General features: G+C 37.1%; 1 protein-coding gene across 3 annotated transcripts in view; it reads right to left on the minus strand.

Annotated features, from left to right (window-relative positions):
• LOC133991452 (neurexin-1a) overlaps positions 1-6,743 on the minus strand; it is a 257,056-nt gene extending 250,313 nt beyond the window's left edge. For all 3 annotated transcript variants that reach the window (XM_062429859.1, XM_062429858.1, XM_062429860.1), the window contains exon 1: positions 6,032-6,743. In XM_062429859.1, the coding sequence (XP_062285843.1) occupies positions 6,032-6,743 (712 nt within the window). The remainder of the gene's footprint in view (positions 1-6,031) is intronic.
• Between the last annotated feature and the right edge of the window lie 10,382 nt (positions 6,744-17,125).

A 17,125-nucleotide genomic window follows, 5' to 3' on the forward strand; every position in this document is an offset into this window, starting at 1 on the left:
TCAGCTGTGACAGATGATGTAAAACATTACCTCTGTCAAAGTCATCACATTTAAAATTGTGGTTAAAGGACAGTCAGACAGTCAAACAACCACTATCGAGACATTCAACATATAGTACATTAAACATAAAGAAATGTATAAGCAGGAGCATGTGATTATACTCCTCCACTAAGAGACAGTGACTGTAACAGCTCTTATCAGATGCCCCATTTGCTTAGTTAAACTGTCTGGATAAGCATAGATTGTTGAAATATTTACATTGTGATAAAAAACTAACATTGAGATTCCTCAATGTGTAAATTATGTCTCAGTCTTAAGAGGAAACCTTAAATACCAGTAATAAGAAATCAAATTGTCTTGTTCATTCCTTCATATCGCAGTCAGGAGGAAATCTGTTGCAATGGAGCTGTGTTCTGTGGATTAAAAAGCTCTGAAAAAGATGATGATTATGACACAAATGTGAAAATAAGTGTGACATGATTTAATTTACTGTATGCTACTGTCTTACTTGGTACCCTATCACCATTAGCAGCTTAATCAAGTGGCTTAAGTTATCTGACTGTCTGTGCTGCAATGAGTGACGTCAGTTTCAGGGATTTCTAACTATATCTTTTCAACCACCTAGAAGCTATGCTCAGCTAAAATCATAAAAATTAAGTAAAATGCAATCACATTTATTTATTTACTGTATTCCAGTCAATGTGAGTTATCCTGTGAATTACATAATGCACAAAATGACAAAATACTGGACAGTCTTAGTTGGGGTCTGCCCTACTTTTTTACAGGGACTGATTTATGTTTAGCTAATGTACAATGAAATAAACAACATCATTCCATTTATCCGGATAAGATATGGAGCTATGCAATGCATCTATGTTATTTCTCTAATGAGAAACAAGAGGACAAATTCTGGGAACTTAGTGGCCATAGAACAGTGCATTTAAATAATTGTTTTAACCGATCAAAAGGATTTATGTGTGTGTGTGTGTGTCTGTGTGTGTGCACGCTGCAATGTGCAAGCTTGTGGTTGGGCAAGGGAGAGTTGACAGGTCTGGTGGCAAAGCCTGTAATCCTTTCATCTGATCAAAGTAATACAACAGCTTTTAAATGATTTAATGGATAGGTACATTTTAAACTTCAATGTACTTTAGGGTTGAATCACTGTATGGGCATTAGGTAAACTAACAGAGGGTCTGTCTGCTGCTAATGTATGTATTATCTGCCAAGCTAGATTTCTAGTTTTTACAGTTAAATTTGGTTTCTACAATATGAATACATATTTCTGATTGACAGTGATTAGACCTTTTATTTCTGAATATCCTGGCTAGCACACTAGCTTTAATCACTATGTTCAATGAATGTTCTGGTTTTCCATGCTCAGAAATGTGTTGCTGTTGTTGCTTGTCTCCTCTGCACAGCTCAGACAGGTGAGAAAACAAGCAGTGATACCACATTACCTGAGGGTGGAGGAAACAAAAGTACTTGCTAGAATGCTGAATTAGCAGCAAAGCTACTGTTTGGTGGATGCTTTCATCCAAAGTGACTCAAGGTACCTTGAGTTCATACAATTTCAGCCTGGATGACTCCAGTGGGAATTGAATCTGGCTTTGCAATGTTGGTGCCACACTGAAATGAGCTATAAAGAACTACTAGTCTTTCTTCATTGCAGCTAGTGTTACCAAGTTTTATATGGTCTGGTGCCAAATACAGTGGCTCTAGCTGACAAAAACACACAATACAGTGGATGGAAACAGTTCTGCAGCTTCTCTGATCAACTGACATACTGTACACGCACACTACCTGCTCATATATATATTAATACAAGGAAACATATAATTTGTCTAAGTGTACAACAACAATGTGGAAATCCTACTACTTACAGGTTTTGCTTAAGTAAGTCAGGCAGAGCAGGAGCATGACTGCAAAACCTTTTCAATCATACATTGTGCTTTGCATGTGTGGAGTGATGCCACAAGACAGCTCTCTGACATATTGCTTGTTTGTCTTTTAGGTTTCTGTTGTTTAATATTGTGAATATAATAACTTCTGTTACATCCAGGCAGTTTTACTATTAGGCACTTAGTAACATGTAGTTTTTCTTCTGTGGTTTGACATTGTAATTCAGGCAAGATATGAATATAATAAGAGAGCAGATGGACAACTATGAATATAGACTTATATGTTGAGTTTCAGATGCTGCTCTCTTTCTGGGTGTTCTGTCACCCACCATCTTCAAACTCCCAAAATGAGTTCTCCGTTCAGGACAACTCCTACATTTGGAAAAACTGACTCCTACTCCGCCTGTCACTGCCACTGCAGCAGAGTTTAAATTAAGATGAACAGTGTAATTTTCAGGGCTTCAAATCTAATCTTTCTATGTATATGATTTATTTACCTGAACAGGAGTAGGCATGCACCTACCACAATGCTGAAAACAAAGTCGACTTCATCAAACTTCAAGTATTTAAGCTAGTCCAGGAGAGAATAACACTCCCCTATATGAGTACATATAAGCACACTACAAGGAAAGTGATTAGACCATAAATTGAAACATTAATATTAAGCTCCGTGGTTATAATGGGTCTGGTAACCAGCACCATGGTATATTCATTACACTGACCTCTTTAAACAATAAATGCTCACCCTTCATGCAGCACAAGGATGATATCTTTTACATCATTCATCGTAAAGATGCAATGATAAAACAAATTAATTATTTCATGGCCATGAAACTATTAACATCAGCAGCTACCCTGGTGTGAAAATGTGGATCTATTCCTGTAATTTCTTGACTAATGAGACATACTCACACACAAGAAATACAGAAGATGTATGAAAGAACAAACTACAGATTTCAAAGCAATATCTCATTTAGAACCACCCGTGAACTTAACCCTGACACTGAAATATCTAATCTGAAGTGTTTATATGCTTTCATAGTATTAAGGGGACTGTTAGTTGTAATTTTTTTTAATCATCTAAAACCAGTGTTTTGTTTTATTAAAATGTGATGCAATTGCCAATGGACTTCATAGTTTATGTAATTTATGTCTATATCATAACTTAGTGAATCAGTATGTTCTATTCTTGAGTGACAGCAGCAATTTAATCATAACTGATTTAACTAAATTACTTTGCAATTAATTACTATCTATTGACCTTATACTCTGAAAGACTATAACCCAACTCCTCTCAGGGAAATAACATAAGAGGGGAAAAAGACAACTTTTTTGTTTTAACTTGTCATCATGAAGTAAACTAACCAATTGATTGGACAGTGTAATGGTTATAGAATAATGACATTATCACCATTTAGATTGATTCCCTATAAACCTCACTTTCACTATGATCTCCGCAGAAAATAAGGCTTGATTCACACCACAAAGGAAGTGCGTCAACCATTGCTCAACTAAAAGAGGAAGAGGCTAGTGCTTTGTTTTACCTGGTAACCATCATCAGCTACTGTATGTCTCATAATAATTTGTTGGGTGGACAACCTATTTTTGTTGTCTTATTGCTATATGATAAATGTGGGATACTGCACAGGCAAAAGGACACACTAGAAGAAAGCCCTTTAGAAATGAGTAAGCTAAGCTGCCAGCCCTATATCCACAGAATACTCAATCAGTATCCATCACATTTTTCATATGGAAATCAACGGACAGAAAATGTTATCTCCATCTCCGCTATTCAGTTTCTATCATTTTGTAAAAACATACACATGCCACCAACCCAATTCATTTTTTTTAACACATCGTGAATGATTTGCTATCTACTATTACTATCTGATATAATGACTAAATGAACGAACAAACTCACACTTCTCTCCTTATGTTTTCTTCTAATATTACCTCTTTCTTTCACCTAGGAGTTTGTGCCAAACAATAATGGTACTCAAACTGTTTTTTTCCTGCACATCATTACAATAGCTTCAGCCTGCTCCCACTTTAAGTTGACCTTTGGAAATAACTCTGTGGTAAAAAGACAGAACACTAAGTTATACTTAATAATTATAGCTATACACATGAAAATGAATATTCTTAATGCCCAGAATATTTATTATGGGTGTTATTTTGTCAACAATACATATGGCTTGTATCTTATAAATGTTTGGTCAAAAACAATAAATTGTAACCTTATAGATATCTTAATGCATTATCATCAGCAAATGATTTATTATGCACTTATATAAAAAAACATCAACAATTACTACTACAGCTTTCCTGAGATGAGCCGTTCATCATTGGCCTACATTTTACATATCAGGAAAAAAAAGGTGGTGCCTTTAGAGAAGTCAACATGAATTGCGATTTACAAGGTTCAAAACAGAGTTTTCTACACAAGTTGTGACAATTTGCTTGTTTAAAACACTACTCCTCTAAACTGGGACATGCATAACCATTAACAATATTTTGATTAGAGAATGTAGGCAGTTTGCAACTAAAGAGTTTAAAAGAGCATAATTATACCATCTGAGTGGCATGTGCATGTACTGTATATTTACTGATCAAGGCTTATTTTGGGTGTTTTTTACTGATATGCAGCAATTAAAATAATCAAAGGTGTATTTACATCCATTGCTTAAAGCCTGTTAATGAACAACAAAATTCAATGTGTCAGTCAGTGCATATGATCTGTGTTCACTTATGTTGTGTTAACACCGTCAAGAAAACATGAATACAGTACAGCAGAAAATGAAAGATCATCTACACAGTGTGCCGACGACATTTTAATTAGTGGTATTTCATATTTTCCTCAGTAACTAATGGCAATCAGATGGCAATATCTGATACTGCAGTAGCAAGTTATCTAATGCTGGCCTAATGAGCTTATTGTTAATAAAATATGTATGTGATGAATAAAGATACAGTATAGATGCTTTTTAAATGAAATGTAAATAATTGTATATAGCCAGTGTGATAAATAAGTCCATAAATCCACCAGTATTTTTGATAAAGTGGAAGAAGATAATTAAAACAACACATACACACTCACACACCTCCCCCATCGACACTCGGCCTGACCAACAAACCCGCTCCTCCCCACCACAGCAGAAACTGCCAACCTGTAGGAAGCACTGCACTGAATAAACTGAATACTAATACACTTCCATTACAAGCAATGCTACGGATGATACCCAAAAGAGATCCTGATCTTATCATCACAATATTGGTCGAGGACAGAGTAATATTATTCTTCCTACTTCACAAGAACCACATGTCTTCTTTGTGTATTGATTAGCCTGGTCTCTAGCTCTGGCTTTTTCTTCTCCTGCAGTAAATAGTTGTTTTTAATCTGTTAGGATTATTAAATAAATTAGGGACACAGTTTTTAAAGACGCCCTTGCTTTGTCATGCTTCGGTTGACATTCATAATCTGAAACTAAAAGTTCTCAGTGTCCAGATGATGTTTTTTTCATCCCAGAAAATGATCCAATACGATTATAATAGATCAGATTTCTGTGTGATTTCACTAAGAACCCATTTCTTCTCCTACTTCAAGTATGTATTATTGTTATTTCAACACTGCTATTACTGGAAACTTTCACAAAAATCTCAGTTGTTGCCAGTTGCAAATGTTTATTATGCTTCTGACTAAACTGTATGACATCACTGATATAATTCATGTTTACTCCATCTGTTTTGCAGCTGATTACTCCTGTTCTTGCATTTGACGTAAACCATTGGAGATATTTCATAGGTCAACCAATCCCCATGGACCTGTTTGATAAGAATGGAAGACACCTTTGGGGATGTAGAACACCTGCATGTTTTGCTAATGAGGCCTTGCAGGAGATTCACTCCTTACAAACAACTGTATTGCAGATCAATGGCACACGGCACAGATCTAAAACAAACATATGGCTTTAGCCAAATAGAGGAAGGGAAATCATTACTTTAGGACTGATGATGACAGTAATTGCCATAATGTATTTGTATACATAAATATCTGTGCATGTAGTGGCTGACTGAAAAGGCTACAGAGGAGGTGTTGAACTGACTGTATGGTTTAAACTGAATCCATGTCTTACCTTCACTGCAGTCCTTCCCTTGGAAGCCCGTCTGAGAACAGTCACATGTTGGTTCATTGTTAATTAAACTGCAGACTCCTCCATTTAAGCATATGTTGGCTGTACCACAGAGGTCCTTTAAGACCCCTTCACTGTCGATCATTACAGACTCCGTGTTGTTGACCTTTACATCTGTTATCCATCCAGTGAAAGTCAGCTGATCCTTGATTGCAGGTGATGTCAGTCGTAGCGCTTCAGACCGTAATTCCGGTGGTATTCCACCAACTAACATTTGGCTGAAAACAGTCATATCCCGTCTTTTTGACTTCACCTCAACCCATTTTATCTCATTGTCCACCATAAGGGTTGTGTTCTTAAAGTTTCTCCTTATTGTAACTGCGTGCCATTGGCTGTCGTTGACCGCTGTGTCAGACAGGACGGTTGCAGGCTCGGCACAGAAGATTGAGAAACGAAGGCTTAGTTTACCATTCAGTATGAGAAGTTCTAAAAAGTCACAAAATCCCTCGTCGTCAAAGTAAACTAGCAGCCCATGGGAACTCTTTGTTTTCATATTGAAACTCATTTCACTTTCACAACATGCATTCCACACTGGAAATCTTGCCCACTGCCCCTCAGCACCTGTAAATTCTAGACAAGTGCCTATTTCTACATAGCAACAAATGAGCAGCCCAACCCATAAGATATGGGCTCCATGTGGCTTTTGTAAAATCATTGTGAGATCACAAATTCTGCGTAGGTACTTATAAGGCTAAATATATTTGTAAGAACCTTTGCTTAAGCAAGAAGTATGTTGGTTTGAGTGTGAGAGAGTAGACTTGCATATAACTGACTGTCTACATGGGTGTACAGATGTAAACTGATTCATTGTAAGACAAAATGTTAAATGCTATAATATATTTGCATAGCAATAAACTTGGCCAACACTTATTTCCTGGAGGAAATATCATTATCTCAAGCTGTCCAGGCCACTGGCCAAACCTCTCACTGTCGACACCAAAATAGTTTGAACTGTTTAAAGGTCCTCTCTGCCATGGCTATGTACGGCGAAGTGACAGTGATTCAAATATCCATTGGGCACACTCGGTCTAATTTATGTAATTATGGAACAGTCCCTTCTGGTGCCAGTTAGAGTGTGCACGGTTTCACTTGAGTTGAAATGGCAGCTTTAATCTTCATGTTCATGCCAGAATTCTTTGGCGGGTATCTGGAAGCCTTGCTCGGGGCTTTTCACCCTGCATCCTCTGTAGCAATGTGAAAAAATGCCATATGGAGCAACGTTGGCTGATAAAGCTCAGCAAAAAGATGCAGTCTGTCTGTCAAGGCAGTCCTCAGTCCCAATGCTATCTGCAAAAGAAAAGCAAGTTCAATAAGGTATCCTCATTTTCACTGTATCTATTTCTAAATCCACTTTGGCCAAAGCCTTAATCAAATATCAGAGTTAATACTATGATTAAGGCAGAATGACAGCCAATCAGGCACTTGTGTGCAGAGAGGCCTATTACAACAAACACAGGACATATAATTACATTAATATCACCGGGGCTTTCCAGGAAGCAAACAGCAGCAGTGGACAATCACTGCTGAATCCACGCATTCATTCATCGCAGTGGCCAAGTGGTTCGGTTACATTGCCTTCTGACATGCACTCCACCGAAGATTAAAAAAACGTCCACATCCACTACAAGATAAAACGATCAGTCAAATTTTTACTTGTGGTCTACAGCTTGCATTATTAATCGCACCCAGATGTTCGCATATCTAAAAAATAAATAAAATAAAAATAAAAGAGGAAATTGACATGCCAAAGTAAAAATGAAAAAAAATAAAATAAAAAGGCGGAAACAACTCATTTTCTTTCGGAATATTACTTCTTACACTCATGACAACTTCTCCAACCTTTAATATCCATTATCAGCCGCATTCCGATATACAGTATGTACTGACCTGGCCTCTCTTGAAGACCCAACAAGAGAAAAAGTGCGTCATTTGATTCACAATGGTCGGTTTGTGTAAAACGAACCAGTCGGGCTGCCACTGGGTCTCAGCCAGACCCCCAAAATCTGCTCCTCATAATATCTCCCTCGTCACTATTTTCCACTCGAACTGCGAGGCGAATTCTGCATTTCCACATAAAACACCAAACGAGTTAAAGGTTGAGACGGAAAGACGATAACCTGATGTCAAATCTCTGCAATTAGTTTGCATTTCAAAGAAGAATGTAACCGCTGTACGGGGCTGAAGCGGGGCTTTACTTAGGCACAGCACTTTAAACAGGCTCAAACATCTTCTCCATGAACACAAAAAGGCAATAATTACCAGTCAGGCGTTTAAACGCTACATCATGATTCAACTAACAACCTTCTCTAAAATTCAGCGATTCATTTAATTTGCCGAAACGGGACAACCAATTTTCGCCATCATCCCATCATTAATATGCCCCATACCTTAACATCTTACCCAGGATGACAGCTGGAAAGGGCGCACTATGATTACACTGTTATTGTATGCCCATATTTGCGGCATTTTGGTCAGTGTCACACAAGTAGATATAGAACAAATACAATTTAAAAAACAACAACAAGATGATGCATTATTATTACCTTTGCGTATGATACACCTTTACTTCTACGGGACCCTAAATAGTTGGAACAAGAAAAAAAAAGGCGATTTCATGCAAATGTCCGCGGGCTGAGCGCCTGTAAATCACAAGTCCACATTTTGGGGGGTTTGTTTGGGAGCCAGTACCTCAAATCCACTCCGGCGAAACCTTCACATCAAGATCTGCTTTCAAGTGAATCACAGCATCAGAGAGAGAGAGAGAGAGAGAGAGAGAGAGAGAGAGAGAGAGAGAGAGAGAGAGAGAGAGAGAGAGAGAGAGAGAGAGAGAGAGAGAGAGAGACGGTTCCACTTTCACTCTAACTCCTCTAAAAAACGCCTTACAGGATTAGTGGTACAATTCTTTTTTTTACCTTAAATATCCGTCCGCCAAGTTTGTTCTCCGATTTCAGAAAAAGAAAAAAAAAACACAACTAAAGAAAAAAAAATGAAACCGTCGGATGGAGTAGGTTGGGAGTGCGGAGCGAAAATCCAGTTATCTTTGTGGAAGAGAAGGTGCAATCTGGTTTCCCTGTTGAGTTTATCCAGCGACTGTCAGGAGCCACAGACAGAGCAGATCACGTGCCTTTCGTGATGTCTACAGGGGAGGGGCTGAATGCAGTACCTTGGACAGCGCCTCTGCCTCCATAAGCATCCATCCGTGCACATTTATGACAGGGGGGCAACTTTGGAGATAAGGCTTGTGGAAACTGCGGTGACTCATTCACTGATTGCACTAAAGAAACAAAAGTGGGAAGCATTAAAAGATTGTTTAGGTGAAGCACAAGTGGTGTGTATTTCAAACAAACTACAACATATATATATACACACACACACACACACATGAAAACATCCTACCGAGAATTCTTAATTCAGAGGTTATTATGAGATCCTGCTGAATGATGAAATGCTCAAAGGGTGTTTAATGCCCTTTTCTCGAGTAGTACTTTATTTTATGGCATATTTATGGTACATTGTATATTTATTACCTTCTCCGGCTTGTCTCTATGGAGGTTAATAATGTATTTCACATTCTATGTATAATAAAGGAGGAAATAACCCTATAGCTCATGCTGCAGCTATAGTCCATGCATGTAGTCTTCAGATGACCAGAGTTAACTAAGCATTTGTTTTCTAGATTTCTTCAGCAAATACTTACTTTTTTTCTTTCTTTTTTAGGGGCAATATTTGTTTGTGGTCCTCTTTTCCTTTTCTGTTTGTTTGTTTTTGTGTTTATTTTGGATTTGTTTATAGCTTAAGAAAAACAAATCCTATTTTTTTTTTTTTAAAAACACTGTTGTATTAATCCACCACAGTAGGCTACTATAAACAGAACCATCCTAACCATGAATGCTCTCAGCCACAGAACTAAAAAAATTGAATTTTAAGACTGAGGCTAATGGTGTGTGTGTGCTGGTGACGGGAATACTGCTCTAGTAAACCTCAAAGCAGCATAGTGCTGTGAATGAGTAAAGTAAGCACACATCAACAAGCTGTCCTTGAACAAGGCACTTAAAGCTTGAAGAACAAAATAGCAGCTCAGTGACAGGAAATACAAAAGTAAAAGACGAGATCCACATATGGCACACTATCATTAGCTCTGTTTGGATATTATAGGAAAGGTCACTCACTGAACAAGTTTAGAACTGTGTTCAAATGATGCCTCTCTAATAAGAAAAAGAGACATTACAAAATGGGTCTACCATTTACTAATGTTTGTAGCCTCTCAAAATCTTACAGTTGCTATAGTAGTCTTTTGTTTCTTTCCTTCTTTCAAGCTCCAGACATTATAATTTCCTGCAACATACTGTATTTTAGGAGTAAAACAATATTACATGGGCTGTGTAGTAAAGGCAGTATGTTAGCAGGGAAGGGGCAGCAGCTTCAGTGAAAGCTGCACTCACTATGCAACCTCTCTAGACGTTGTGTAAAAGCATGAAGCAATGTTGTTTCATTCTGGTTGGTTCCAGTTGAAGGAACCACTCCAACAAGCAGATCCTTGCATGTTTTGAAAATCACTGTAGAAAATACAATTTAAATAATGCATCTAATTTGGTATTTTTCTGTTTTGTAAATTTGCACAGAATGGTAAATTGATTAGGAGCTATAAAGCTATAAAAATGATTCAAGAAACACCTGAAAATGTTATTTGTTCCCCTGGTATATAAAGCCTCTTTAAACAGAATTTATATGCACATTATCAAAGTACCCAAGTTACCCAAGCATGCATGATGCATGTTTCATCCACACAAGGCAGACTCCGCACTTGTGTCTTGTGCAATTGCAGTGCAATCAGTCTTTCAGTTCAGTGGTGAGAGGCTACCTTGTGTGTTTCTTGACATCAGTCTCTCACATTTTTAAAGGAAAGCACAGTGATAGGTTAGCATTGTTGTCTCATACAAAACTGTTAAAAAGAAAACAATTACTGGTATTTTTGCTTATATTTTTGAAAGTGTTTTTATCTAGGCTGAGTCAAGTTTTGATTCCACTGTTACATTTTGACATGCTGTATATGAATAACAATGGTGCACATTTATCATGAGGAACAGAGATCAAATCAATCTAGAGCTATTTTGACTTGTAAACTGTAGAATGACTCATGTTATGGTCTGCTGTTGGTACAAACTGTTCACTGTGCAGTGTAATGTATTAAACACTCAATCGTGCACACACCTTATAATTGTCTTAAAGTCATTAAAGTGGAACCTGTTAGTTCATACATTCAAGAACAGTTCAAATAGTTGTGTCTGTATCATCAAGACTGTCTTAATGTTGGCACTATTTTTACACTGAGTCGATTTTTACATTTAATAAAAGTGCTTAATAAATGATTCACCACATATACCTTCCATATACAGCATAAAACACTTGCCATCACACATTTCACTTCACTTGTTCATAAAGCTTGTTGTTGTTAGCTGCAGCTGTAGCTAAGAGGTTACCAATTTCATGAGTGTTAATTTTAATATTCTTGAAATTTCAAGCTAGAGGGCTAAATGTGAATGGCTTAGTATGTAATAATCTAACATCAGATTGGTTTATATAAAATAAATTCCTTCAGGAAGTCTGCAAGCTTACAACATGCATAGTAAATGCATAAACTGAAGCAGAGGACTTGTATGTATTTGAATACATTAGAAAACATATAAGAGGACTTGGGGGACTGGGTTGGAAACAATTTTAAGAGCTGTGCCATGTGTTTTTCATAATACAAAGAAACTGGATTATCTACAGAGCAAACTTCCAACCCATCAGTTTTTTTCCCCAATTAAAAACCTTGAAGTTATAACTGACAACAGGTAGGACTTTGCCTTTTGTGAGGGACAGATACAGTAGCACCCAAGGTTTGAGAAAAACATTTTTTTTTTTTACTTTTGAGGTTACATTTGTTGTGTCACTATATTGACAGATTGAGGAGAACAGAGAGAAAGGTGCATTCAAAATTAATAGAGGTGCCAGCTTTCTGGGTGTATACTGGGATAAGATACGGCAGCTTTTTGTTCATAAATTAGTCATATTTTGCTTAAGTAATCCAAAGATTGTGTCAGAGGTGATTACAAAAGTTTAAAATTAATTCGAAAACTAAAATCAATCGGCTTCTTGCGTTACTTAATGATACAAGAACATGAATTGTATTTAGTTACAGACTGAATTGTAATTTTCCTCTTCTGCTGCTTTTCCTCTATAATGTAACTGGATCTTAGAAACCAAGACACACAGCAGCCCGACATTTCTGAAAGGTTTCAAAATGTCACGACTACACAGGCATTACACATTTCACCAATCGGCCAGATGGTGCTGATATAAAAAAGCATTCAAGTTTTGGCCACTAACTTCTGACCTTCTAAATTCTTTGGCACAAGAAAAATCAGTTGTTAAACATCAAAAAATTGGATTTTTCTTAAGACACTTCTATACTTGTCCTTTTTAACTTCTGCTGGACCTTTAATTCAATTGTTTCCAAATTTAAGATGCCAGCTTACCATCTGTTTTTTTGATGGTTCATACTTTCAGTTTTAAATAGCTGCACATGTTTGACTAAATCAACCATGACTTCTGTGAACTGTTGTTGGTTGCAAAACATTTGGCACCTCTTCCAGTCTTTGTGCCAAGCAAAGCTAAACACCTCCTGGACCAGTCTCACTGCTGAAAGCACAAAGACAAAATACATATTGATCTCCTCATCTACTCCAGGTGAGAAATACAATAAAGTATATATTTGCCCAAATGCTGGAGTAGGCTGTTTTTTATTTAACACCCCAAAAGGTAAAGGAGAACTGCATTTATGTACCATTACATGCACTTATTGGGATCGTTTGAGACCAGTTGCATACCTTTTGACCCACCATCAATGTATCATGTAGGTTCTTATACCTAGTTTAAGGATTTAGTCACCTGCCTGATGAGGTTGAAATCATGCCCATTTGGAGTGATTTCTTTAGACTAGATACAATGCTGTTCTGGTGGGAGTTAATGAATTAAAAAGCTGAAACAAACAAATGGATATAAATGTCTGTTGTTCATAAAAACAGCTAAGGACCGGAGCACATGTCGAATAATGTAACATCTGTATTTGGTAACCGTGTTAACACGCAAGCATGTCAGTTTCTATCTAAAACAAACGATGTGTTGTACTTCCGTTTCATATTTTAAAAAAGTCAAGTGGGCACACCCACCATAAAATATCCATCCTCTCATGCTAACCATCTGAAGTATTTATGGCAGATGCAGTCCAGCTGCATTCTTAATTAATGCTAAGTACAAGCATTTTTTTACTAGCTCTTTTGACTCACCAAATAAGATAAATATATGTTAAAGCATAGACTTGCTCTTGTTCTTGAATAAACTTGAATCTATTGTTCCCTGGCAGTAAATATGGTACTCATTATGCAGGATGACAGGTCAGCATAATGTGTTACCTAACATTCAATAGGACTTTGTGCTGACAACTCTTGGTTAATTTGTAGTTTGTCAGTGTTAGTAAATGTATTAGAACAACCTCCAAAGGGTCACCAAATAAATCTCAGGGGTTGTGAGATGATTAATGGTGATGATGATGAATGATTTTTGGTGAAATATTCTATCATTTGAACATTTATTGAAATGAAACCATGTGAGAAGATTACAGGGGAAAAAATAATTGAAGCTGTTAAGAACTCATAGACATCTGAAAAAGTGACCCTGACTACACACTGCTTTTTGTAAGACGTCAAAAATCTAAGCTAAGCTAAGCTCCCAAGTTGGAAACTTGGGCATTCACATTTTGCATACTGACTTACTGGGATACGTAAATGGTAGAGAGAGATCCTTAATATTGTTAATGCTATTGACACATGCACTTTTCCCAATTCATTTGCAATCATTCAATTGCAGGTTAAATGGTTCTGGGTTCGTTTTATTTACTGTACTTATGATGGATTCTTATGCTTCATCTGCAACAAAATCTTCATGAAAGAGGTAAGTAATGTTCCTGTGCAGGCATCGCAGAATTGCTGAGTAAATATACAGTTTTTTTTTATTATTAGTCTGGGAAAACATAAATTAGCTTGGGACAATATTGCTTATCATGTTGGTCCTGTAGGGATCCACTGCCCAGTAAGAAACTGTTCAAAAATATCATGGTCTATTCACATTTACTAATAATGTGTTGGATGTTCATCTGAAAAAGAACTAAAGCTGTCAAATAAATATAGTTACGCAGAAAGTACAATATTTGTTTACATTGTAAATGTAGTGGAGTGGAAGTATGAAGTTTCACGAAAACCATTGTATATGGTTAAAGAAAATGTGTGGTAATGGCAAATAAATTAAGGTTATGGTTATAATTAATAAAAATGCAAACCTGTGCACCTGTGATGGAATGTCTCCTGCATGAAAGCCTAACACACTACGTGCCAAACTTCCACACACTTTCACATTACTACATGAAGGGCATACTTCCTGCACTGGCACTGAGTGTTGGCAACAGACGTAAATTGCGAGGTGCGGTATCGTCAAGTATGGATGTAAATCCTGGGGCTGTTGGGCTGGTTCACAACCTAACATACAAATTTGTGCCAGTATCAGTAGCATTCAGTAGCATTCTTGCAGCATGTTATTAACATAAGCCATGTTGGACTCAATTAGGTGAAAAATCTACTTTAAAAATGTGTATGCTGTAGATTACATATCCTGCTGTGTCAGTGGTTTATATTGCTTGGCTGCCCAGTTTTTACATCAAATGTAAAATACACAATCAGCTTTATTAAAATGGATCCCCTGAATTCAACTGTTTCATGTTAATAATAATTCCAATAACGTACTAGTTGACAAGCACATAACTGTGGTCAGAGTTCTGATGAGTGAAATACATTTCTTGAGGAAAGTACATAGTATGTTGGGTAAAAGTAAATGACCATGATATTTTTTAACAGTTTCTTACTGGGCAGTGGATCCCTACAGGACCAACATGATAAGCAATATTGTCCCAAACTAATTTTGTAAGGCACAGACCAGGTGGACTCAAATGCAGAGACAGGGACACAGGGATGAAGAGTTCTCAGTAGTTTAATCGGTCCAGAAGTCAAAAACCGGGAAATCCAAAACATAGGGCATAAGTATAAAATCGCGAGGCAAAACTCGGGATCCAAACAGCAAAGCAGGTCGATAACACTAAGACTATATATATTGATAGGAACGCTGGAACTCTGACAGGAAACTGACAAGACGATCTGGCACCGAAAGGAAAGAGAACACCACATATATACCCTGGACAATAACGAGGCACAGGTGTAACACATTAGGGGAAGGCAAGGGAAAACACACCAAAATAAAACAGGAAGTAGACAAGACAAAAACTAAACCTACAAAAATACATTACAACACAACCGGGCCCTGACAAATTTATGTTTTCCCAGACAATTTTTTACTCACAGCAATTCTGCGACACCTGCACGGGAATATTACTTACCTTTTTCATGAAGATTTTGTTGCAGATGAAGCATAAGAATCCATCATAAGTACAGTAAATAAAACAAACCCAGAACCATTTAACCTGCAATTGAATGATTGCAAATGAATTGGGAAAAGTGCATGTGTCAATAGCATTAACAATATTAAGGATATCGCTCTACCATTTACGTATCCCAGTAAGCCAGTATGCAAAATGTGAGGGCCCTAAAACCTGCACACGTAAAAGCAATTCAGCCATGAGTTATGTTATTAGCTGTGCTTTTTCTGGTATGACATGTTCAAATGATTGTAAAAGGTAGATTCTGGATTTCTCTCTTTGAAGTGAGGTTGTGGCAGAGAGGTGTGGTTTAAGAATTGGCTGTAGGAGGAGAGTTGAGGTGGATCAGCCAGGCAGCAGGCACAGCTGCATTTTATCAGGCTGATTAGCAGCCTGATAGGCCAGAAACCATGTAGTTGCTCTCTTGGCTTTGCAGTGGAGCTGGGGATAAAGATAAAAACTGACAAAGACGAAAAGAACCGGTGAACATGGAGTTAAACACAGTAACATAACTAGGTTATGTTTAATTAAAACAAATCTCTCTGTGCCACTGATCCATGCCTACAAGTTCAGTGCACTGTTCTGCCTTCACCATTGCACTCATTTGCATTTCAGTGTCTCTAAACAGATGTTTGTACTGCCAGGTATAGCTCATCATGATCATATGATACACTTTAATAAGCACACCTGTATATTGTAATGTGATCAAATCCCTGTCATGGATTACTTTGGTAAGTCACTTAGTTTTGTTGAGACTGTCAGCATGTACTCTTCAGAGTTAAATGAAGTCTCTGTGGAAGTCAGGCAAATAAATAATTGCTGTTGAGGTGACTGTCACCTTCTGAGACACGTGTAAGTTGGAAAGGAATAATTTTAGAGTCAGAGCTAGAAGCTTGCGTCAGATGGAGGAGTAATGTTCATGTCATTATCTTACTCAGCACTTAATTATATGGAAGTGCCTGAAAACCCAGAAAACATGGATGCCTTAAATTAGTTAAGTTTGACATGATTCTGTCAATACACAGTATTAAACCTTCATCTGACCAGCTCAGTTCTCTCATAACCTACAGATGCCTTGAACATGCAATCAATCCAAAAAATAACATGCAAATGTTTCTGATCTTTCTTAATTCAACATACATGGAGGCTCTTTAATGGAACAGGCTAACTGACCGTTAGCAAGCTCATTAGCTCAGAGAGTTTCCTCTTCAATATCTTTTTATTGAATTAAATAGTGTGCACCGTCACCAATTACACATACTAAAATCACAAAATCAATATGAGACCTTAGATATAAAAAAGCAATTTGTATTATGAACCCAAAAATATGGCTTTTCTAGATTTTAATCTTATTTCAAAGAAAAATGATATAATTAATTTATTGTACACATAGCAGTTTTAATTCAGTCTAATAGTATTAACTTCACATGTAAAGCCACAAAACAATCTCATTACATATAAAGAGGCACAATGGGCAGAGGCACATTTACTGAAAAGGCGCAAATTGTCTT

The sequence above is a fragment of the Scomber scombrus genome, chromosome 12, assembly GCF_963691925.1.
Source record: "Scomber scombrus chromosome 12, fScoSco1.1, whole genome shotgun sequence".
NCBI lineage: Eukaryota > Metazoa > Chordata > Actinopteri > Scombriformes > Scombridae > Scomber > Scomber scombrus.